Source organism: Hyla sarda, chromosome 1 (genome assembly GCF_029499605.1).
Source record: "Hyla sarda isolate aHylSar1 chromosome 1, aHylSar1.hap1, whole genome shotgun sequence".
NCBI classification, from domain to species: Eukaryota; Metazoa; Chordata; class Amphibia; order Anura; family Hylidae; genus Hyla; species Hyla sarda.
Window position 1 is genome coordinate 140,588,812 of NC_079189.1, and position 26,479 is coordinate 140,615,290.

General features: G+C 40.3%; 1 protein-coding gene and 1 long non-coding RNA gene across 2 annotated transcripts in view; one reads left to right on the forward strand and one right to left on the reverse strand.

The window, feature by feature from the left end:
• Nucleotides 1-21,487, forward strand: part of DCHS2 (dachsous cadherin-related 2) — a 333,064-nt gene extending 311,577 nt beyond the window's left edge. The window contains exons 17-20 of the mRNA XM_056562413.1: nucleotides 2,542-2,672; nucleotides 3,871-4,157; nucleotides 13,536-13,674; nucleotides 15,463-21,487. Of these exons, the coding sequence (XP_056418388.1) occupies nucleotides 2,542-2,672; nucleotides 3,871-4,157; nucleotides 13,536-13,674; nucleotides 15,463-18,080 (3,175 nt within the window). The 3' untranslated portion in view covers nucleotides 18,081-21,487. The remainder of the gene's footprint in view (nucleotides 1-2,541; nucleotides 2,673-3,870; nucleotides 4,158-13,535; nucleotides 13,675-15,462) is intronic.
• Nucleotides 1,982-11,820, reverse strand: LOC130358738 (uncharacterized). The gene is made up of 3 exons (XR_008889638.1): nucleotides 11,693-11,820; nucleotides 4,100-4,200; nucleotides 1,982-2,235 (listed from the first exon to the last, which is right to left on the reverse strand). It is a non-coding gene; the product is annotated as an uncharacterized LOC130358738 (long non-coding RNA).
• Nucleotides 21,488-26,479: the final 4,992 nt, after the last annotated feature.

A 26,479-nucleotide genomic window follows, 5' to 3' on the forward strand; every position in this document is an offset into this window, starting at 1 on the left:
ACCCCCCATCATCACTTGCACCCCCCTATCATCACTTGCACCCCCATCATTACTTGCCCCCCCTCCATCATCACTTGCACCATCATCACTTGCACCTCCCATATCACTTGCACCCCCCCTTCCCGCTCCCCCCCCCCTGTCCCTTTCCCTCCTCTGCTCTGCAGATTCCAGGATGATTAAAAAAAAAAAAACTTCTACTCACCTATATCGCAGGCAGGGATCTCCTGGGCAGCACAAGTTTGCTGCATTCTTCTCCCACTTCAGTGCAGGCGGCCATGAGTGACGTCATTGGCGCCTGCGCTGCGCTGCGTGTGGTCAGAGGTCTCAGGTCTCCTCTCAGTGAAGCAGCAGGTCCTGCAGCTCACACTGAGAGGAAGCTTTAACTGTGCATGGGTGTGCGCGCACAGCATAAAGCGGCGCTCGCACATCTGGGGATCTGGGACAAGTGTCCTGGATCCCCATTAGCGGAGCGAGCGCCTCTCCGCCCAGGGCCCCACGTGCCACTCAAAACCACCCCGCGTGCCATGAGTGGCATGGGTGCCAGGGGTTGCCGACCCCTGTACTAGTTTATGCTAAAGATGGCCCTGGTAATGTTACTGTATTTCTTGGTTAGGTAATAGTAACTTATTATTATTATTTACTTTATGTATTTATATAGCTCCCTTGGTTCCAGGGCACTTTACAAAATATATAAACGTAACACAGACTAAATTGCAGACTGGTATAGAGGGGGAGAGAGCCCTGCCTGTAAAGGCTCCCAATCTACAAATGAGGGCTTCTAATCTACAAGGATAATCTATAAATATATCATATATTTCCTATATTATATACTGCACATATACACAGACATTCACTTCATTGTCCATCTGTCCTGGATATTGCTACTGGCTCTCAACTTTAGTTCCATTCCTGTGTTGTCTTTGGCTTGTGGTTTGTTAGTCTTTCTTGAGTACTGGGATAGTCAGCAGCCTGAAAGTGTGAATCATTCAGTGGCCGTGACATGTAGTTATCTGACAGGGAAGCTTAAAGCACCATGTTAGGTCTTCTCATGAGGTATCAGCCATTATGATGATTTGGAGAGATTTATTAAGATTTTTGTGCCACTGAATTATATAATTGTCTGAGAGCCCCGAATGACTGAATATTTAGTCATTTAGTCATGTCATGCCAATTCCATGCAACACTTGTAGTCTTCTGTTCTTAGCTCAGTGCACTCTCCCAGCTAGTCACAAACATATGTAGGAAGATGGTTCCAATAAGACATAGCATTTATTTTCATAATAAAAATTTATGGGCAGCAATGTTTCAGCCACACAGGGCCTTTCTCAAGCCAAGTCTAATGTTTTTATTAGCTTACAATTTTTCTTGTTTTATTGATAAATACCTTGTCTTATGGGAATCTCTGGTGCTTAAGATCTTTACTAAAAGGGGTTATATGGGACTTTCATACTAAAAGCCCATCCTTAGGAGATGCCATAAAAGGGGTACTCCGGTGAAAACCTTTTTTCTTTTAAATTAACTGGTGCCAGAAAGTTAAACAGATTTGTAAATTACTTCTATTAAAAAATCTTAATCCTTTCTGTACTTATTAGCTGCTGAATACTACAGAGGAAATTCTTTTCTTTTTGGAATTCTATCTGATGACATCACGAGCACAGTGCTCTTTGCTGACATCATTATAATAATAATATCAACTCTTTATTTATTGTTGTCCTGGGATTTGAACCCAAGGCCCCAGCACTGTAAGGCAGCAGTGCTAACCACTTAGCCACCATGCTGCCCTTAGCATAGATCTGCTATGCATGTTTGCTAAAATGGACAAAGATGTCAGCAGAGAGCACTGTGCTCGTGATGTCATCAGTGTTCCAAAAAGAAAGGAATTTCCTCTGTAGCATTCAGCAGCTAATAAGTACTGGAAGGATTAAGATTTTTTTAATAGAAGTAATTTACAAATATGTTTAACTTTCTGGCACCAGTTGATTTAAAAGAAAAAAGGTTTTCACCGGAGTACCCCTTTAATATCAGATTAGTAGAATGAAGGGGCTACAGCACTCCTGCAAGACCTCAGCCTTTTCTTCATTTATTAGGCACAGCACCCCACATTTTGTGGTCGCTATGACAGATCTGCGCTGGGTGAACAGTGGACAGGCCTCAGTGGCTCCTTTAGTCAGATGATTGGTTCGGGTGACAGGAGTCAGTCCCTTATTGATCTGATATTGAAGAAATCGGGATTTCCTGCAAAAATAAATAAATAAAAAATACAGAAAAGCATGAGACATTAAAAGGAACTTGTCATCCCTTTCATACTGCCTGAACCATGAGTAATTGGGCACGTCCCTGGCTTTTGCTCCATACCAACTTTGACATTCAAGGCTGTTGATGCTGGAAAAAGCTACAAGGGACCTCCCTGATAAAGACTTATGGTTTAGGCAGCATGAAAGTAATGACAGGTATCCTATAATAAATCAGTCACACAAATCTACAGATTTTATTGAGGATATTGTAAAAGTTGTTGTAATTCTTCATTAATTCTATTTACAGGCTAGTCATCCAAGCTGCTGATAGGGGATCCCCCAGTCTTTCTGCAACAAGTACAGTAACGGTATTGGTCATTGATATTAATGACAATGCGCCTACAATACCTCCCCTGGAAACAGCGTTTGTTTCTGAAGGTAAGTCATCACAAGGAACAGTGCTATATATATATATATATATATATATATATATATATATATATATACAGACTTTATAATCTCACAAAAAATAAAAGACCCTATACTCTGACTGCAGACAACCAGTAAAAGTAGTAGTTGTAGTGATAATAGTAAAAAACTAATAATGTAAGTACAACTACTGTAGTAGTACAGTAATAATTTAATACTATATCATTACTAATATTATTATAGTTATTATTTGCAATACAAAGAAAAGCAAATCACGTTTTTTACCCAAATATGCAAAGCAAGAAAATATTTATATGTTTGTACACATGTTTAAATTTAATACTTTCATATTTTTATAGCGTTTGCCAGTTTTCATTGTTTAGAATACTTGTAGAATACTTATAAGGCCATCAGATGAGGGCAGTTTGTGTCTTCATTTAACTTTTGCTGTATACCAAGGCATAGTTCCATTATTGCATAGTGACCCCCCGACCTACGATGGCCCAGACATACGATAATTTCAACATACAATGGCCTCTTAGAGGCCATCGCACGTTGAAGGTAGCATCAACATACGATACTTTTGTATGTCGGGGCCATCGCATAAACGGCTATCCGGCAGCGCAGACTGCTTCAGCTGCTGCCGGATGGCCGTTTAAGGTGCCCCGTGTTGTCCGGTGACGATCACTTACATGTCCCCGGCGCTCCGGACCGTCCACTTCGGGATCCCCGGCATCGCCATCGCTCTCCATCATCGTCATCACGTGCCCGTGCACGACAGCCTGTCATCCAATAGGAGCAGCGCGCGTAGCGACGTGGTGACAGCGATAAGGAACGAGGATCCCGGGCAGCGGAGACGGTCTGGAGCGGCGCGGACACCACGGCGATGGAGGGCAACATCCAGGGCAACGGTGATGGTCAGGAGCGGCGGGGACAGGCGAGTATGCCTTCCTATATTTAACATTGCACGGATCCCTCAACATACGATGGTTTCAACAAATGAGGGTTCATTTGGAACGAATTACCAGCGTATGTTGAGGGACCACTGTACAGCAAAAAAGAGGTATATTTTGCGGTTAGGCTACTACTCTTTCCCTGCTCCTTTCTTATACCGAAAACTCTTTGTACTAAAATTGTTCATAATTAATGTTTTTCCTGATTATTTTTAGCCATTTTGGGTGAAGTTATATCTTATTTGACATTTCAGATGCTGCCCCTGGCGTCAGTGTAGTTTGCATCTCAGCCAATGATGTGGACCTGAAGCCAAATGTATCGTATAGTTTTACTGAAGATGGAAATCCTGGGATGAAGTTTGCCATTGACAAATACTCAGGAATTGTAATGCTCATTGATTATTTGGACTATGAAGAAACATCCCAATATCATTTAAGGATTCAGGCGTCTGATATGCTGCATCTGGCTGAAGCACAACTCACCGTTATAATTCTAGATGTCAATGATAATCCTCCTTTATTTACTAAAGATTCCTATAAGGTAAGTAAGTCCTGGAGAAATCTTTCACAGACTTAAGAGCCACCTGTGAGAAGTTAGAAATCAACAGTTGACATAATCAAATGAAAAGTGTATTGTATTCATTATTTAATACCTGTCACAACTTAGTATTTAACCCCTTAAGGACATAGCCCATTTTAGCCTTAAAGGGGTACTCTGCCCCTAGACATCTTATCACCTATCCAAAGGATAGGAGATAAGATGTCTGATCACAGAGGTCCCACTGCTGGGGCCCCCGCGATCTCCCTTCTGCACCCAGCATTCATTTAGAGCATTGGGTGCAGTGCCGTAGGCTCGAGACGGCTTTCACGCCCCCTCCCATAGACTTGCATTGAGGGGGCGTGGCCGTGATGTCACGATCCTCCACCCCGCATTGCCAATCATCTGGCACAGAGCGAAGTTTGCTCTGCGCACCGGATGTCTGGTGTGCCGCAGCCGAGATCTTGGGGTTCCCCCGCCAACAGAAATTTTATCCCCTATACTTTGGATAGGGGATAAGATGTCTAGGGGCGGAGTACCCCTTTAAAGACATAGTCCATTTTCATTTTTTGTTTTCATTTTTAAAAAATCCACAACTCTTTTATTTTTCCACAAACAGAACCCATATGAGAGCTTGTCTTTTACGTGACTAATTTTACATTTAACTATTAAACATACCACAAAACCAAAAAATTATTATTTGTCAGCGGAAATTTATAAGAAAACTGCAATTTTGTAGCTTTTGGGGAGTTTGGTTTTTACACAGTGCACTTTATGGCAAAAAAATATACATTTTATATGCAATAATTAGATTGCATTTACTATGGCATAGCATTACACAGTATGATTGGTGATCCACTAATGTAGCCTGTCTAAACCAAGCTACATTAGTGTATCAGTGAACAGTGGCAGAAGGCAGGTAAGGGGACCTTCACCATTTTAACTCAGGGAATCCTGAGTTCCACTGAGCTGCCGGCAACTTTCAGTTTCACTTTAGATGCCATGATCGGCATTGATCACGTCGTCTAAAGGCTTAAATGACCAGCAGCAATGGGATTGCCACTGCCAGTCATTAGCACTCACTGCTCTGAAGCAACCTTTGTCCTTAAGTTCCAGGACACAAGGGTGTACCTGTCTGCCCAATGTCCTGAATGGGTTAACTGTATATACCTTGAGTTCATAGGTGTGTTACACAGTCCAAATCTCTTTATGGGCATGGTGACAGCCAAACAACAGTGCATTCCTGGTAGTTAGACACCCAACCCTAGGTCATTTAGCAAACTGAATTCCAGCCTGTGCACAAAACATATCTCCATCATTCCTACAATCCTACAAAATGATTAGAATAATTAAAAATGATTAAAATGATTAGAACCTAACTCGATAATAGTATTCAATCATCAATGAATGTGTCATCAGAAATTCCCTTTTGTATAAATAAAGTTTTTATGGTAACCATATTTTTAAGATTGCTTAGTGATATTTTTTTTTCTAAATTTCCAGATTTTTTAAAAAATTATTCTGAAATCTTGCAGATTCTGGCCATTAAACCTACAACTAAGCCGAGCCTTCCGGTTCCTTACAGATAATTTCCCTGCAATGTCCTACTTTTCAGGAACAATTAAAGGTGACACCAGTAAAGAGATAAAACTGAATCCACCACTATTCACAGCAGAGCTTTGGATCCCCCCTCCCTGTAGAATAAACTCTGAAAAGGTCACAGAGAATGCCCACTAGTGTCTCCAATTAGTATGAATAGATCCTGTCCATTGTTGTCTATGGTACACTGGTCCTGCTTTAAAGCATATCACTAAATGTTGTTAAAAACTGCTCAGATGATATGGCAGTGCCCATAATAATGTACAAAAAATGAAATAAATAAAAATGACATTCAGAAAATAGAAACTGATAAAAAAAAAATTATTGTGTTTTAGTATCTTCTTCTAATCAGAAAATAAAGTCTAGGTGATACATTCTCTTTAACATCTACCAGAACTCAAGCAGAGATGTCATAAAAATACATTGCACAGTCATCATGTAAGCATTTAGAACCAGCTATACTAAAAGGGGTACTACAGTTCTTTAAAAATAAAAAAATAAATTATACTCACCTGCCCCCCTTGGTTGATGATCATATAAGCAGCACTTTCTTGTAATAAATGCTGTTATTCTATTACACAAATTTACCGTCTACTTTGGTAAAGCTGCAAATCTGCAGCATTCTGTATTTCAGACACAGGAATCAGATTTACTGTACAAAAATATAGCACTGCATATCCAGCATATAAAGTATCCATATGCCCCTGAGTATTCTAGACAGATGAGCTTCAGTGCATTGTGTATAGTCTAACCTTAGTAATTCTATATGAGTAAATGTTACACTGGGGGCTAATATGACTGTAAATGTTATGCCCATCAGTACTTTTTAATTGTGTGTCATATTAAGTTTTGACTGGCCGTCTAATTGCTGACTCATATTTTGACTAATGGGTCATACAAGAACATGTATACACATATATTCTTCTGATGATTTAATTGAATACAGAAGTCTTTCCACCGAGTGAAAATATTTAATAAAGCGTATGCTTTATGCTTCTAAAAAATATAAGTGGTCCATTCATTATGCTGGCCATTCCCATTCTTTACATTGTTTAGTAATGAAAAGTAATTTAAATATATTTCAATTGCCTTGCTGTTTCTCTTGGCCAGCGTATGTTAGCAGTCACAATAGCCTTTCAATGTGCAAATAGTGAATAGTTAAGCATGTGTTTATACACATCCATACACAGTCCATTTTGCTAGTCTCTTGACACTATTAACCAGAGTTGTGACAAGTGTCACGATTCGGCAGGCTGAAGGTGGATCCTCTGTGCCAGAGAGGGATTGGCGTGGACCGTGTCAGTGGACCGGTTCTAAGTTGCTACTGGTATTCACCAGAGCCCGCCGCAAAGCGGGATGGTCTTGCAGCGGCGGTAGCAACCAGGTCGTATCCACTGGCAACGGCTCAACCTCTCTGACTGCTGAGATAGGCGCGGTACAAGGGAGTAGACAAGAGCAAGGTCAGACGTAGCAGAAGGTCGGGGCAGGCGGCAAGGTTCGTAGTCAATGGTAATAGCAGGAGGTCAGGAACACAGTAATGGTAAACACAGAAGGAAGCTTTCTCTAGGCACTAAGGCAACAAGATCCGGCAAGGAAGTGCAGGGGAAGTGAGGTAATATACACAGGGAGCAGGTGGAAACTAATTAGGGTGATTGGGACAGGCACCAATCATTGGTGCACTGGCCCTTTAAATCTCAGAGAGCTGGCGCGCGCGCGCCCTAGAGAGCGGAGCCGCGCACGCCAGAGCATGACAGCCGGGGACCGGGACAGGTGAGTGACTTGGGATGCGATTCGCGAGTGGGCGCGTCCCGCTATGCGAATCGCATCCCCGCCGGCAATGTCAGTGCCGCGCTCCCGGTCAGCGGGTCTGACCGGGGCGCTGCAGGGAGAGAAACGCCGCGAGCGCTTCGGGGAGGAGCAGGGACCCGGAGCGCTCGGCGTAACAACAAGGTTGTGACTCACGCGTGAGTGTGACTCAAATAACATTTTTGACTCATGGATTTGCAAAGTCTAAATGCCTACAGTTGAGAAGAAGACATTATTATTCAGTATAAAAATATACCTCAAAATATGTATGAAGTTTGAGTTGCCTTTGTAACGCCGAGCGCTTCGGGTCCTGCATCCATCCCGGAGCGCTCACGGCGTATCTCCTCCTGCAGCCCCCCGGTCTGTCCCTCTGACCGGAGCGCTGTCACAGTGCCACCGGCGGGGATGCGATCCGCGTGGCGGCACAAGTCCGCCCGCAGGTCGCATCCTGTTCCTCTTACCTCCCTCTGCCCTCTGTGTCCTCCTGACGCGCGGCCCCGCTTTCTGGGGTGCGCGCGCGCCGGCTCTCTTAAATTTAAAGGGCCAGTACACCATTAATTGGTGCCTAGCCCAATTACCATGTTCCCTATAAAACATCACTTCCCCTTCCTGTCCTTGCCGGATCTTGTTGCCTTAGTGCCCTGTGAAAGCGTTTAGTGTGTTCCCAAGCCTTCTGCTGTTGCCCCTGACTACGACTCTTGCTGCCTGCCCTGACCTTCTGCTACGTCCAACCTTGCTCTTGCCTTGTCCCTGTGTACCGCGCCTGTCTCAGCTGTCAGTTGGGGTTGAGTCGCTATCAGGTGGAACGACCTGGGGGTTACCTGCCGCTGCAAGTCCATCCCACTTTGCGGCGGGCTCCGGTGAAAACCAGTAACCCCTTAGACTCCGTTCCCCTGGTACGGCCCACGCCATCACCCCACTGACACAGAGGATCCACCTCCAGTGTCCTCGCTGCATACCAGTCCGGATCCTGACAGCCTTGACCCCAGTGCTCTGTTTACGAAGGTAGTAAATGTAGTGGGAATATAATTACTTTACTAGTATACTATCAATACATTAAAATCTGATAAAAGAGAGGACAAATCAGAAAAAAAACTGTGGGTGGATGAAAATAAATATACTGTACATGTCAAGCACATCTGCAAATGTGATAGCAGTAGATCCAAGTCACATACTAATATATGTCACATACTAATATAAGTACAAGTCACATACTAATATATGTCACATACTAATATAAGTACAAGTCACATACTAATATATGTCACATACTAATATAAGTACAAGTCACATACTAATATATGTCACATACTAATATAAGTACAAGTCACATACTAATATATGTCACATACTAATATAAGTACAAGTCACATACTAATATATGTCACATACTAATATACGTACAAGTCACATACTAATATATGTCACATACTAATATAAGTACAAGTCACATACTAATATATGTCACATACTAATATAAGTCCAAGTCACATACTAATATATGTCACATACTAATATAAGTACAAGTCACATACTAATATATGTCACATACTAATATAAGTACAAGTCACTTACTAATATGTCACATACTAATATAAGTCCAAGTCACATACTAATATATGTCACATACTAATATAAGTACAAGTCACATACTAATATATGTCACATACTAATATAAGTACAAGTCACTTACTAATATATCACATACTAATATAAGTACAAGTCACATACTAATATATGTCACATACTAATATAAGTACAAGTCACATACTAATATATGTCACATACTAATATAAGTACAAGTCACATACTAATATATGTCACATACTAATATAAGTACAAGTCACATACTAATATATGTCACATACTAATATAAGTACAAGTCACATACTAATATATGTCACATACTAATATAAGTACAAGTCACATACTAATATATGTCACATACTAATATACGTACAAGTCACATACTAATATATGTCACATACTAATATAAGTACAAGTCACATACTAATATATGTCACATACTAATATAAGTCCAAGTCACATACTAATATATGTCACATACTAATATAAGTACAAGTCACATACTAATATATGTCACATACTAATATAAGTACAAGTCACTTACTAATATGTCACATACTAATATAAGTCCAAGTCACATACTAATATATGTCACATACTAATATAAGTACAAGTCACATACTAATATATGTCACATACTAATATAAGTACAAGTCACTTACTAATATATCACATACTAATATAAGTACAAGTCACATACTAATATATATCACATACTAATATAAGTACAAGTCACATACTAATATATGTCACATACTAATATAAGTACAAGTCACATACTAATATATGTCACATACTAATATCTAATATAAGTACAAGTCACATACTAATATATGTCACATACTAATATACCGTATTTATCGGGGTATACCACGCACCGGCCTATAACACGCACCCTCATTTTACCAAGGATATTTGGGTGAAAAAAGCTTTTTACCCAAATATCCATGGTAAAATGAGGGTGCGTGTGTGCGCGTGTATACCCCGATATACCCCCAGGAAAGGCAGGGGGAGAGAGGCCGTCGCTGCCCGCTTCTCTCCCCCTGCCTTTCCTGGGGTCTAGAGCCCTGCTGCCGGCCCTTCTCTCCCCCCCATGGCTATCGGCGCCGCTGCCCGTTCTGTCCCCCTGACTATCGGTGCTGGCGCCCCATTGCCGGCGCCGATAGCCATGGGGAGAGAAGCGGCGCCGACAGCCAGGGGGAGAGAAGGGGCAGCGGCACCCATTGCCGGCGCCGCAGCCCCGTTGCCTCCCCCCATCCCCGGAGGCATAATTACCTGGGTCGGGTCCATGCTGCTGCAGGCCTCCGGGGCAAGTCCCCTGCGTCGTTGCTATGCTCTGCATGGCGCGGCGCATGACGTCAGTGCGCCGCGCCGTGCATAGCAACGACGCAGGGGACGCACACCAGAGGCCTGCAGCAGCGCGGACCCGACCCAGGTAATTATGCCACCGGGATGGGGGGAGGCAACGGGGCAGCGGCGCCGGCAATGGGTGCCGCTGCCCCTTCTCTCCCCCTGGCTGTCGGCGCCGCTTCTCTCCCCCTGGCTATCGGCGCCGGCAGTGGGGCGCCGGCACCGATAGTCAGGGGGACAGAACGGGCAGTAGCGCCGATAGCTAGGGGGAGAGAAGGGCCGGCAGCAGGGCTCTAGACCCCAGGAAAGGCAGGGGGAGAGAAGCGGGCAGCGACGGCCTCTCTCCCCCTGCCTTTCCTGGGGGTGTATTGGCGTATAACACGCACATAGACTTTAGGCTAAAAATTTTAGCCTAAAAAGTGCGTGTTATACGCCGATAAATACGGTAAGTACAAGTCACATACTAATATATGTCACATACTAATATAAGTACAAGTCACTTACTAATATATGTCACATACTAATATAAGTACAAGTCACATACTAATATATGTCACATACTAATATAAGTACAGGTCACATACTGATGTAAAAATATATGCATATTAACAATGCACATACATAACAAAATCTCTAAAAAGGTGGGGGTGGGGTTTTTATAGATATTGTTACAAGTTTGTATTACATTCTCACTGCATTTAAACAATGCAGGGAAGACTCACTGACTTATATTAGTATATGCTATCACATTTACACATGTGCTTGAGATCTACAGTATAAATAGATTTATTTGCATCCAACTACCGTATGTTTTTTTCTGGTGTATTATTTTTTCTCTTTTATATGATTTTAATGTATTAATTGTGCATTAATAAAATATTATTATATACCCATTTTGTTGCATTATTGGTCCCACATATGAATGTGAATACATTTGTTTTATGGTTGTTGTCAAACAATGCCCTAAATGCTGGCTGACAACTCCTTGAGACACTGTAACAGCCTCTTTACTATTGCTGGTTTGCAGGAAGTTATCAAATTCTCTAATACTCATGTGCACTTTGCCTAAAACTTATCTGCAATGACTTGTTTTTTATGTGAGAGTTATACATTAATATATACAGTAGATGGAGATTTTAGTATATCAAATATTATTGTACATTTCAATTAACAGACTTTATAGTGTTCTCTTTTACTTTTGGAATGTCCATGGCATGACTAGTCGTATGCATCCACATTACAGAGATCAATGATACAGATAAATGATACAGCACAGTAGAAGAATATATGATGTGTTTGTGGACCTGCCAGTTGTTTTTTATCTGGTTTTTGGTTTATAAACTAAGGTCATGGCTGTTTATGGCTTCTGACCCTGAATTTGTGCATACTTTTGTTATGATAATTGACACCCCCGGCACTGAGATTATGTTCTTCAAATTGATAGCAAATAATTCCTAAAAGCCCAGGGGGTGTTCCCCTGGCTGCATAAACCCAACAAAGTTAATCTCATCCACTTGTTAGCATCACCTCTAGTACAAGGTTAGAGACAGCCCACAAGGTGTTTCTAACAAATGGGATAAACGTTGCTGGGCTTTTTCTGCCCAGGGAACACCCCCCCTGGGTATTTGGGGCTAATATTTACATTAATTCAAATCTATATTTCAGCTCTGGAGGAGTCAGTTATCAAAACAAAGGTATGTACAGATTCAGGGTTTGAAGCCCTATATAGCCATGGCCTTAGTTTATAAACCACAAACCTGCTGACGGGTCCATGTCTGCTCTGTCTTCAATGAGGCCTCTGTACACAAAACTTATATGTGATTTTATGGTACAAATATGGGGGAGATTTATCAAAACCTGTGCAGAGGAAGAGTGGGGCAGTTGCCCATAGCAACCAATCAGATTGCTTCTTTCATTTTCCACAGGCCTCTTTAGAGGCCTGTGGAAAATGAAAGAAGCAATCTGATTGGTTGCTATGGGCAACTGCCCCACTCTTCCTCTGCACAGGTTTTGATAAATCTCCCCCTATATGTCTAAGCTTTGCTTCACTGCCAATTTATGGCACTATATTTTCCTTTAGATAAGACAATGGAGCCTGATCTCTATCAATATATTTCAGCCTACATGACAGGTATAGGCAACCTTTGGTACTGCCGAGGTTTTGAACTACATCTCCCATGAGGTTCTTACAGAGAAAAATGCTGCCAAAGCATCATGGGAGATTTAGTCCAAAACATCTGCAGTGCGGAAGGTTGCTTTGCCTGCTATATGTTGTTACATTACCAAAATATGATAATATACCTAACCAGTAAAGCATCTGTGAAGGACATTTTAAATGCTTTGCTCATCTAATATTAACTCATTTCATTTGTTTTATCTGTGATTTCATTTAGATAAATATCGAGTAGTACTCCGTATTTAAATATGAAATATTTGGAGACTGCTTTGGCATTAAATTGACATTATTGCACTTCATGGTCTATTTGGGGCTTTCCATAAACTGTAACATGAATATAGCAATTACATTTTAGTACTTTATATTAAGCCTATTTGGTTTTTAAGTAGATATACATTATACTCACATAGTATAGATAGATTGATGGAGAGAGAAAAAAAATTGTAAAAATAAGTATAGAGTCAATCAAAGTGATGAAAGAAGTGCAGAACACTGGAACATTTGGTATATTTATAATGGCATGTCAGCCATAGCTTCATGAGAAGCCAACATAGACAGAGATACTGTGTGAAGCCTTGCTTCTATTAGTATAAGATTACACCCAAGCACTCAACATCACAAGTCTTCTCAGAATCTAATGCCATCTAAACCCAGATCTTTAGCTGAGGGCTTTAATAAATCACAAGGTACATTGGAAATACTGGAGAGTACAGTTAATAAAATCTTTAAACTCCATGCATAGATCAGCAACAAAAACACTGCAGGAATAGTATGTATTCTTTTAGGGATCAAATATAAGCTCTTTCTCAAATTGAATGGTGAAATGCCTATTTGACTGTTTTCTCTTGCGTTTTGTCCTGAAGGCATCAATACCTGAGCTGACTGCACCTGATACATATATCATAACAGTATCTGCCACAGATAGAGACTCGGAGATGTATGGTCCTGTGTCTTATAGAGTTATTTCTCCATTAAAAGGATTTGAAATTAATCCAACTACTGGTATGTACATTTATTTCCATTCGCTATATGTTGGGTATGTTTAGGATTTGTAAAGTGTTGGCAGGTAGCATTAGCCTACATCAAATTATTATCATGATTTTATTATGCTGGGGCCAGAATACCCCTTTAAGTATGTTTAATAAAATGACCTGGCAAAATAGGGGTGATTTACTAAGCTAAATACACCACAATTGTAAAAACTGGTTTACACGCCTTCCACTTTATTTATTTATTAGCGTATTTATCAGCGTATAACACACATTTTTTTAAACTAAAATTTTAATCTTAAAGTCTTTCTGTGTGTTATACGCCAATAAACTCTTTCTGGCTCCACAGAAGCCACTGCAGTTGAAAGATTAAAAGCTGCCACCTGAAGCCGATGAGAGTCCCACGGCCGTCCGATTCCCATGTCATGCCGATTCGCAGAAATGCAGCAAAATATTAAGACAATAGACAGGGCCAATATCCCCCTGTGGCTGGTGGCTGATGAATGATGGCAGCAAAGTAATTGTCCTGGCAGCCCTCTCAGCATGATACTATATATTACACATAGTTACATAGTTTGAAAGTGCTGATAAAAAACATATGTCCATATAGTTCAGCCTATTACCCTAAAGTAGTGATCCAGGCTGATTGACATGCAGGACTCAGTGCTTGAAGATGAGGAGCCCTGTACATAAATCAGGATAGGGCGGGGTAGGGCAGGGACAAGGCATGCACCTATCGGCTCACACAGACACCTTGAAACTTGAACTCCAAGCATGATCTAGATATGACAGATTCCCTCTAGCATACCAAGCTGTTCATGGTTGAGTTCCACTGATTTTAAACATATTATACAGTGGTTCCTCAACATACGATGGTAATTTATTCCAAATGAACCATCATTTGTTGAAACCATCGTATGTTGAGGGATCCATGCAATGTTAAATATAGGAAAGTATACTCACCTGTCCCCACCACTCCGGACCGTCACCGCTGCCCTGGATGTCGCTGTCCATTGCTGTCGCCGTGTCCCCGAGGTGTCCCCGCCGCACCAGACCGTCTCCGCTGACCGGGATCGTCGTTCTTTATCGTCATCATCACGTATCACGTCGCTACGCACGCCGTTCCTATTGGATGACGGGACGGCGTGCGCGGCGACGTGATGACGATGATGGAGAGCGACGGCGATGCAGGGGATCCCAAAGAGGATGGTCCGGAGCACCGGGGACATGTAAGTGATCATCACCGGACCACATGGGACACCTTAAACGGCTATACGGTGGCAGCTAAAGCAGTCTGCGCTGCCGGATAGCCATTTATGCGATGACCCCGACATACAAAAGCATCGTATGTTGATGCCGCCTTCAACATGCGATGGCCTCTGAGAGGCCATAGTATGTTGAAATTATCATATGTCCGGGCCATCGTAGGTCGGAGGGTCACTGTGCATATACATATATAAAGAGCTGCAACTTGACTAATTTATCTTGGCATCTAGAACTATTTTAGTTACATGTTTAAACCAGGGCAAAACACGTTGAATTTGGATACCGGTATATAAAATGGGACAGATTTTTTAGCATATTTACATCAGATATAAGTACGTATGTTGAAGTCTATAGTGTTCTCAGCTGAGCACCGTATTTATGCGCCCCCAGCGCTACCTTTAATGTGTTAGAAATGTGAGCAGGGCTTTTGAGATTTTGTGTGCGAACTTGAATTCTTGTGAACTATTGCACAAATCAATTAGCTTTGTATAATAATTTAATTTCAATAAATAATCTATCAATCTAATCATTTTAGGTTCTGTGCATACAGATATGCCAATAGGAGTAAAGGAGAAAAGCACTGTGATTCCTATCTTGATAGAAGCCGAAGATAGTGGCATACCACCTTTAACTTCTACTACTCTTCTGGAGCTACAAATTCATGATGTAAACAACCATGTCCCCTTATTTTCAGAGAAAGTGTACCGGATCAGTGTAAGTGAAGACGCTGTAGTTGGAGAGGCCATTCTTATCTTTACAGCTACAGATTTGGATTGGACTCATGAGAATGCTTATGTTGACTTTTCCATTATCAGTGGAAATCCATACAATCTCTTCAATGTACAAAGCATTGGGATTCTTTCCCAACCTCCATTTGTAGTCATTGGGAAACTAATCCTGAATGGAAACTTAGACTATGAGACAGACACCACCCACACGTTGGTTTTACAAGCTTCTGACCGGGGAGTCTCACTTTTAAGCTCTACTGCCACTGTTTTTATATCTGTTCTTGATACCAATGACAATCCACCAATATTTCACAACCCGGAGTACCATGTTAGTGTCAGAGAACATCATCCTTTAAATATGGAAGTTATTAAAATATCAGCTTTTGACTATGACAGTGGAGATAATGCTGATATAATATACAGTATAATTTCTGGGAATGATGGTGAAATTTTCACAGTCGATTCACACAACGGGACTGTCATGCTAGGAAAGCCTTTGGATTATGAAAATGTTATGAACTTTGCTTTAGTTATAAAAGCTACTAATGGCTGGGGAACTAAAAATGATGAGGCATTTACAAGACTCTACATTACAGTACTTGATGACAATGACTTCCCACCTCAGTTCCTGTTTAACAGTGTAAGCTGTAGTCTGTCTGAAAATATGCCACCTTTCTCACCAGTGTGCACAGCTAATGCCATTGACTTAGACTCTGGACCATTCGGTGCCTTGACTTACTCCATTCAATCTATGTGCCTAAATGAGCCTAAGCAAGATAAGTTTTTCATTGACTCATTGACTGGGGATATTTATACTAAGCACAAAATCGATTATGAGACACAGAAAAAGTATTGCCTTGTTGTTCAAGTGAAAGATAGAAGTGAATCCACAGCCTGTGTACTGGTTTATGTCGATATAGAGGGACAGGATGAGTTTCCACCTATATTCCAAGAGGATCAATATTTATTTGACTTACCAAAAGAAAACAAACCTGGACAAGTTATAGGCCAAGTGGGAGCTTCAGACAAGGATGAAGGACCTGATGGGGTCATCTACTTTAATCTTGAAAAGCCTTCTCAGTTTTTCTCTGTCAACACAACTAGTGGTATCCTGTCCTTAACAAAAAGTGTTCAAAAGATAAGAAGTAATACAAGGAAAAATGATGACATTATTGAGTTAGTCATAAGAGCCCAAAGCCCAAAGCTAGACTCAAAGTCATCGACATGCACTGTTCGGGTTAACATTTCAACAGCTCTAGAAGGTTACCCTGTTTTGTCAGCAAACATACTTTCCATCAGTTTCAGCATTTCCTTTGTGGTTTTCTTGCTATTGGCTATAAGCCTCATAGGAATAATTTTGAGATATAAGAGAAAAGATGTTGTAAATGCTTGTGGGATAAAAGAAGTTGCTATCCCTGCTCTTCCCAATTCAAATGGTAAAGACTGCATGTCTGATGAATGTCCAAAGTATGAAAATATCAAGAACAGCATAGCTCCAGATACAGCAGAATGGTTGGGGTTAGTTGGCATCAGAGAAAAGAAAGACACTGGGAACAAATGCAGGAATTCAGACTCGAGTGGTCATGGCTCAACAGAAGGGGAAACTGCTGAAGATGAAGAAATAAAGATGATCAATGAATACCCCATTAGAAAAGAATCTAGCTCTGTTCTTAGTGAAAGAGCCTCACGAGTTCCAGACTCTGGAATTCCAAGAGACTCTGATCTTCTGTCATGTGAGTCAGATGAAACAGATGTGGTGATCGGGTCAGAAAGTGCAGAGAATGTAGTGATCCTCAAGGAGGAAAATGGAAACGGAGAATGCCATGCATACTATAACTGCAAAAAGGATTTGCCACCAACAAACCACAACAGTGAAAACATCCCAAAGGACAAAAACTCTATTCCAGACACCAGTCAGGACTACATCTATGTTCCTATGTCATATGACTCCAGATATGGTTCTTTGGCATCTTTAGTGGCCTCTGATGAGGACCTAAGAGGAAGTTATAATTGGGATTACCTACTTAGCTGGGAACCCAGGTTTCAGACACTCTCTTCTGTTTTCTGTGATATTGGTAGACTGAAAGATGACAAGTTGCATAGGCATGTACCTAAGCAAAAGAAACCTTTCATTTTTCCACCCCCATTAATCACATCTGTGGCACAGCCCGGGATAAGGGCAGTACCACCTCGAATGCCAACTATAATGTCAGGACAGACATTTGTAAAATATCCCCGCTCACCTTTTTTCTCTAATTTGGCGTGTCAGCCTTCAACAATGACCCCAACTTTTTCACCCTCTCTGTCCATGCTCACAGTTCACAGTCCATCAACCTCACCCATCCGTTCCGACATAGGAATAAATGGAACATCAGTGCCTGCACTGTCTGAGGAACTATTGCTACAACAAGAGTTTCAGGTATGAGGCCCACATGTGATAGTCACACCTATAAAAACTTGTGGGGACCAAGTAAGGCATGTCTATAAAAAATCATGACTCTGCATTGTGTTTTGCTAGCTGCATTTCAACTACCTATATGAATGATACGCAGTAAACTGTAGCCAATTAAATGGCTAAACTTGGTGACTGTTCTGCTTGTCTTATTTGTCTGCAAGAAAACATTCTGTATCACTGCCTACATTTTTGTAACAGATTCCACATTCTCCAGCAACCACAGTGCATGCACATTTCTGAATTGAAAACCATTTGTGTAAACTCATTATCATAGGCCAGTATTTACCAGCATTTAGTTATATGGTATATTACTACTACTAGAATTTAACAATATTTTATGAATATTCTCCCTTATGGTTTTGTGTGTATAGTATGATACATTACATCATTCATAAAAGTAAATTAAATAAATCTAGCTAATTTATATTTTAACAACCTCTGAGCCAGTAAAAGTAGAGGAAACCTATCCCACGAAATGTCAGATCACCCATGGATTCGTGGTAAGGTCACAAAGCTTTTCAGTTTTAGGAAAATGCAAACAAAGTTGCATGGGTGGCATGCTGCCCTAGCTCTTATTCTTTTTAATTTGATAGGCCAGGTTCAAATCTGAAAGCAGTCCTACACTTTGGGTATATGTCAGAAAACTGGTCGATCAGTATGCCAATGTACAGCACAGTGTACACCTCTGGAATCCATAGATTTTAATGTATCAAATGTAGTCTAAAAGTGACTACATTCAGCACATTTGCAAGCGTATGCCTTTTTTTGAGAGTTAAAAGTTAACCTTTAGGCTACATTTGATACATTAAAATCAATTAGTTGTGCAGGGGGACCCTGTTATTTAGGTTGGCATACTTGTTGGCCGGTTTTTCAATGTAAACCACGAGTGTAGGGCTAGTTTCAGATGTTAACCTAGTTTTAGTAAGACTGAAAGTACAGTAAATAAAGTACATAAGGCAGAATACACATTTTAAAAGTTGTTCAATACAATTTTTCTAACAGCTCCTCATCAGCAATTTGCTATGTTCTCCCCTAGAGGCATTGTTTGAAGGGAAGAATACGGTAGCTTGTGATAAAACTATATAGTGACACATGGAAAGCCTACTGATCTATAGCCCAGACCATCGATGCTTCTTGTGCCACAGTCCTTGTGTTTAGCAAATTGATTCGAGTTTAGTTTTCATTTTGATGGTTGGATTCCACGTACAATTGGTCATTTGGATCCCGGCCAGTGCTAATCTTATGTGCAGGACAGGGTCTAGAGCTAAGCTCACATCAAGTTTTAAAGCAGCTATTGAGAAACAACAAGAAACCACATAAAATCAGCACAAAGGAAACAGGTAAAGTGATTAAAGTTACTAAACATTTTTATGTAGACTTAAGCTGCAAATTGCTGTTAAAAGCAGAATTATACTTTAAAGGAGTAAAGACATCTTTATGGGAGTGCCGGATATCTCCGGCTCTTCCATAGAGATGCATGGAGGGGCGTGTCGGCCACCGATTTGTGCCAAGATTGACACACTTCATGCATGCGGATAGCCGGGTCACCAGGCAGGAGGTTGCAGGGGATCCCAGTGGTCAGACCCTCTTCTGTCTGATACTTATCTCCTATCCTGCAGATAGGGGATATGTTTTTTAGACTGGATAACTCCTTTAATCTGGATTGTGATACTCCAATCTGCCATAATGTCTCTTGTTGTTAAATGTTCAAACCCTTGCCATATGTGAATTTATAAAACAAAACAATTGTTATTTTGTTAGCATATGAAAGCTATTATCTATGCTTCATTAAATCTATTTAACAGAAATTGTGATAATATTGTAACTTTAATGTATTTACTTAAGGGTTCTATCATATTGTATTATCTATGAGAACATTTATTTTTTTACATATATGAGCATAAAATATCTTTTCATCCTATTGCCTAAAGTGGCATAACGTCCCATAACTTTTGTTAGTCTACTGTAAAGTTTTCTATTAATATATTGTGCCCCATCATCATTATCTGATCTTAACCAATAACCAAGAATGTATAAGAACAAAATAGCCCACAAAATGTAGCTTATAAATGTATAAATGTTTTATACATTTACCACCAAATATTTTAGCCTGATGCCTTTATTGGGCTATGTGAGTCATGTACTTCTGTTGATCGGAAGTGCACAATATCACACTAGAAGATTGTAAAATATGTTGGAACATCTTATCACCTAAAACTTTATTCGTTGCATAAAATAGGAATGTACTAGGTCCTGCTGTGCCCCGATATGTTATGGATACCTCACCAAGTTAGATTGCATTGAGTTCTCTTCCATTTACATTTTTAGACAGTATTACTTTACTCTTTTATCCTAAAACCGAAAAAGGAAAAACAAAACAACAACAAAAAAAAAATCACAAGTTAAAAACATATTTAAAAGTATTTTGAATGCCATAGAGAATCAGCTCACCATATTGAACTTTATTAATGACTGGTTGATAGAGAAAATATAGAAAAATAAAGATTTGAGAATTACGGTACATGGGTTACATGGGCATGCCTTGTGGAAATGTATACACAATGGAGAGAATTATCAAAACCATTGCAATCAAATTAATGTCTGGAAAATAAGAACTAGAATCTCATTGGCTAGACATGATACATGCTCTCCATTGTGGCTGGCTTCATCATGTCTTGTTTGACCGGTGCTTAATGTTATTCAGGAATGGCTACAGTCTACAGTTTCCTGATGTTGATATAATACTTATCCACTGAGCTCTTTAAAGGAGTACTCCAGTTCAGGAATACTTATCCCCTATTCAAAAGATTCAGGGATGGGGGGGGGGGGGGGGAGAACCACAGGGACCCCTTGCAATCTCCTGCATGGCACCCCGGCACACTGTATCTTCTACTTTCACTTAAAGATACATGGAGGTGAGGTGTTGGCCATCGCCTCGTGCGGGGAGCAACATGCTCCCTTCCTGGGGACTGCTGGGCTCCCATGCAGGGGATCGTGGGGGGGGTCCCCAGTGGTCAGACCCCCTGCAATCAGGCACTTATAGGGGATAAGTGTTCCTGCACTGGAGTACTCCTTTAATAGAAGTTCAATGGTGCATAGATGGTAAATTGCATATAATGCTTAATAAGTTGTCTAAAAATGTATTGTATAATCTTACCCACTATGGGATCTATTTTGAGATGTTGAGTGGGGCAATGTTACAAGCTGTAAATGTAACTTTTAATGATGTTTACCAAATTATTTTCTATTTTATATGTACACAGCATTCAGGAAATATTATGAATAAATGAAAGAAGGGATATTATTTTTCAGACTGAACCAAATGTATTAATAGCTGTGTTTTAAATGCAATTTTCATTTTATGCCAAAATAAAGACTTTGTATAAAACATTTTATATTATTAATATTTGTATCAAATATTGAGGAAAAAACATATCCTTTGAGCCAGTGCATTTTTTGTTTGATTATTTTCAAATATTTCAATTTCACAAGATGGTCATGAAGTTTTTATGTGAACAGTTTCCAAGAACACTAAAAAGGATTTATATTTTTTCTTGGGAGGTAATCTGGGGTAAATGTTACTAACCGTTACACTGTTACATAGTTCATATGGTTTAAAGAAGACCAGAGTCCATCAAGTTCAACCTACATGCTTACTACGTCCCTACTGTGTGGATCCAGAGGAAGGCAAAAAAAACTTTAAGAGGCTGATGCCAATTGCCCCACAACAGAAAAAAAATTCCTTTCTGACTCTAATATGGTAATCAGAATAAATCCCTGAATCAACATTCTGTCCCTGTAAATCTAGTATCTATAGCCTGTAATGTTATTACTTTTCAGAAATGCATCCAGGCCACTTTTAAACTCTTTTATTAAGTTCACCATGACCACTTCCTCTGGCAGAGAGTTCTATAGTCTTCACTGCTTTTACACTAGAGGACCCCCCCCCCCCCCCATTTTTAATATTTTATAATGGTGATAATTGAACAAATACAAAGAAATGTTACATATTTGTGTGCTATAAACTGCTCTGAGAACAATGTTTGTGTGCTTTTTTTTTCATTCTTAGTCATTGAGCCAAGTTTTTGAGCCAAAGTCAGAAGTGGATCCATAAAGGAGGAAAAGTCCTTCCTTTTTATGTCCTATTCCTTTTGAACACACTTCTGGCTTTGGCTCAAAAACTGCAGTGGCAGATATCCAAAAACCGCCAGAAAAAAAACCAAGTGTAAACTTAGCCTTAGACCAAAACTGGAGTGATCTGCCCATAACAACCAATCACAGCTAAGATTTCATTTTTACCAGAGCCTGTTAACATATGAAAGCCAAGCTGTGATTGTTTTCTGTCTCATTCAAAGAATTTAGCGCCACTTTTTTTTTTTTTTAGTGGGGCCACATTTGCTTAAAACATGTAACATGTCCTAAAGCATGAAGGGGATAAGAGCATACAGACAAAAAAGCATACAGAAAATATTAAAAATTTGCATTGTGTCCGCCATGTAGATTTTGGCTCTGATTATATGAGGATTTTTGTGTGGATTTTCATATGTTTTTTTTTTTTTTTTTAAAGCTCCCATCGATTTCAACTGGAGCGTCTATGCAAAAATGCTCAGAAAAGTGTCAACACAACACATGCTTTTTTTGGTGTTTCTCTCTAAAATCTTTGGGAGCTTTTTTTTTTTTTTTTCTAAAGATAAACCACATGGATTTTAATGGAAAAGAAATCCACACAGTTTTTACCTGTGTGAACAAGCCCTAATATATGTTTGCATTAGACATAGCTCTTGGAAGGTACTGTTTCTGCCAGAAATCAAGCAAGTAGGGGGTTCTTTAAAAATTTGCTTGATGGAAAGTAATAAAAAAAAGGACTCCTACCTATTCGTAGGAAAAAATGTCTCTCTTAAGTTGTACATAAAGAAGGAAGAAGTCCCAACCTTTTGTCCCTGATGAATCACATTAGTTTTAAGAGATGGCTGGGAGCTACATTTATTTACAGGATGAAAGAGGACATTCAAACTCAGAGACAGAAGATATCATGAAGTTTCTTTATTTTAGTGTAATATTTAATTAAACTATTATACCATGCAGACTGTCAATGATCAAAGGTTAGGTAAGGTGTGCAATGCTGTCAGTATTGATGTTCAATTGTAACTAGCACAAATAACCATAACTAAGGGTTTTTATTGAGATTCACAATCCACATGTGGTTTCCAAGCTAATGCACATCAAATCCTGCACATCAAATATGCGTAGGATACGTGTTAATACACCCTTAAAGGGGTACTCCTTCACTAGACATCTTATTCCCTAGCCAAAGGATAGGGAATAAGATGTCTTATCGCAGGGGTCCAGCTGCTGGGGACCCCCGTGTTCTCCCTGCGGCACCCAGCATTCGTTTAGAGCATTGGGTGCAGTGCTGGAGGCTTGTGACATCACGGCCGTGCCTTCTCGTGACATCATGGCCACGCCCCCTCAATGCAAGTCTATTGGAGGGGGCCATCACGCCCCCTCCCATAGTCTTGCATTGAGGGGGCATGGCCGTGACGTCATGAGCGGGGCATGACCGTGACATCACGAGCCTCCACATCGCCAGTCATCCGGCACGGAGCGAAGTTAGCTCTGTGCACCGGATGTCTGGGGTCCCCTGCGATCAGACATCTTATCCCCTATGTTATGGATAGGGCATAAGATGTCTAGCGGCGGAGTACCCCTTTAAGAGTAGAGCTATTTTGCATTAGATTTAGAACATGCATGCATGTCAAAGTTCTAAATATGAACAAATTATTCCTATAAGTGAACTAAATTTCAAACGTTTACTAAAATGCTAAATAGGTAAAGTTAACCTTTAAACTCTTTACCATTTTCTCCTGAACATGTTTCTGCTGAGTAGCCTCTATATCTCTTTTCATCTCACGAGTTATAAAGTAGAATTTAAATGTCAAGTGAGGAGCCTTGTGGTGTGGTTGAGCTCTCCCATATTTATCTCATTTACCGCAGAAGAATTATTTATGGAATTCATGGAACTCGCTTGTATTTCAGTGACCTGAATTATTAATCCTACAAGTCATGTAAAAGTAAGGGATGGGCACTTATATTTTCATTGGTTTAAGCATTTTTTCTCTGTGCAATGATCTCCATCTGTTTCAATAATATTGTGTTATTTTTTAAGATATTTTCTGTATATCCTTGCAATATTCTTAATTGCAAAGTAGGTGAAAATGTAAAAGCAATATTTTTTTTTTGTGTGGCCAAAGTACATCCAAGGTACATCCAAATTAAAATGAGCATTTAAAGCTCTGTAAAGCATGATACATATAGATGTGAGCCCTAAGATTGGTCAGTTAATTCATTGCTACTAAGAATGTAAACTATAGGCAAACATCTAACAAAGCCTGAAGAATCCTATAGATTTCTGGATCACAAAACTCCAAATAATTAAAGGTGTACTCCAGTGAAATTATATATATATTTTTTTTAATGAACTGGTGCCATTTAAACAGATTTTTAAATTACTTTTATTAAAAAATCTTTACACTTCCATTACTTATTAGCAGCTGTATGCTACAGAGGAAATTCTTTTCTTTTTGAATTTCTTTTTTGTTTTGTCCACGGTGCTCTCTGCTGACACCTCTGTCCATGTCAGGAACTGTCCAGAGCAGCATAGGTTTGCTATGTGGATTTTCTCCTGCTCTGGACAGTTCCTGATATGGGCATCAGGTATCAGCAGAGAGCACTGTGGAGAAGATAAAAAAGAAATTCAAAAAGTAAAGAATTTCCTCTGTAGCATACAGCTGCTAATAAGTACTGAAATGGTAAAGATTTGATAATAGAAGTAATTTACAAAACTTTTTGGTACCAGTTGATTTAAAAGAAAATGTTTTCCACCGCAGTACCCCTTTAATATTTTAAAGGGTAACAGCTCAACCCTTATGCAGGAAAAATACACACTTCAGCTTTTCAACACATTCTTTCTTGGTGACTATAGAAGGCATAGATTTGGTTCAAGTTCCGTGAAATATTTCCACCGTGGTTCTCACCACAAATCTATGGCAAACTTAAAAAAAAAAAAAGTTTATGTGTTACAAACAGATTAAGCTGCAAATTGTGCTGTAGAATAATAATTGATATAACTTGTGGGACATTACGGGTCCATTCACATTACGTAATTTCTCATTGATTATTTCAGGAATCAAGTGATATCTAGCCGCTGTGTGCAGCTTTACTGCACACTTTTTGGATGTATAGTTGAACACAAGTTAAAAACATAAACGTTTTAAATGTATTATGTAAAGATACCCTACAGCTCCTAGGTTAATACATTTAGAGCATTTGTGTAGCTACACCTGCAGCATAGGTCATCCAATGGAAAACAGAAGTAGAGGTGCCTCCTCATATGCAGGAAGGAGAAAAAATAGAGGTGAGATAACTTTAGCTAACACTATTTTGTGGTTTCTTCTTTGTACAGAAGATATATTAAATGGCAATACTGTAATTTGGCTTCTTAAAATAACCATGCAACTGGGGTGGGGATCAGCCTTAACTTTGTTGTGAGGCCATTTGAATTCTACTAAAACAGTTGATTCCTGTAACATACAGTGACCCCCCGACCTATGATGGCCCCGACATACGATAATTTCAACATGCGATGGCCTCTCAGAGGCCATCGCATGTTGAAGGCAGCATCAACATACAATGCTTTTGTATGTCGGGGCCATCGCATGTCTTTGTATGTCAGGGCTGCCGCTGGATAGCCGTTTACGGTGCCCCGTGTGCTCCAGTGATGGTCTATTACCTGTCCTCGGTGCTCCGGAGCCTCCTCTTCGGGATCCCCTGCATCGCCAGCACTCTCCTTCGTCGTCATCACGTCGCCGCGCACGCCATCCCATCATCCAATAGGAGTGGCGTGCGTAGTGACGTGATGACGGCAACGGAGAGCGAGGATCCCGGGGAAGCAGAGATGTCCAGAGCGTCAGGGACACCCCAGGGACGCAGCGACAGCAATGGAGGGCAACATCCAGGGCAGCGGTGACGAGCAGTGAAGGTCCGGAGCGAAGGGGACAGGTGAGTATAACTTCCTATTCTTTCCATTGCACGGATCCCTCAACAATACGATGGTTTCAACAAACGATGGTTCATTTGGAACGAATTATCATCGTATGTTGATGGACCACTGTATTTGTCATTCTCTAAAAAGTCTTATAGTCCAGAAAGTTGTCTCAAGCAGTATATGGATCAATGTAAATGCAGGCTGCATCTAGGGGTCCAGGTCTCAGGGGAGGCAAAAGGTAGAGGTCCTGTGCATTAATCCAGTTTGCCACCCAATAAAATGTCCATAGTGTCATTAAAGATTCTGATTCTTATGTGTGGAGTAG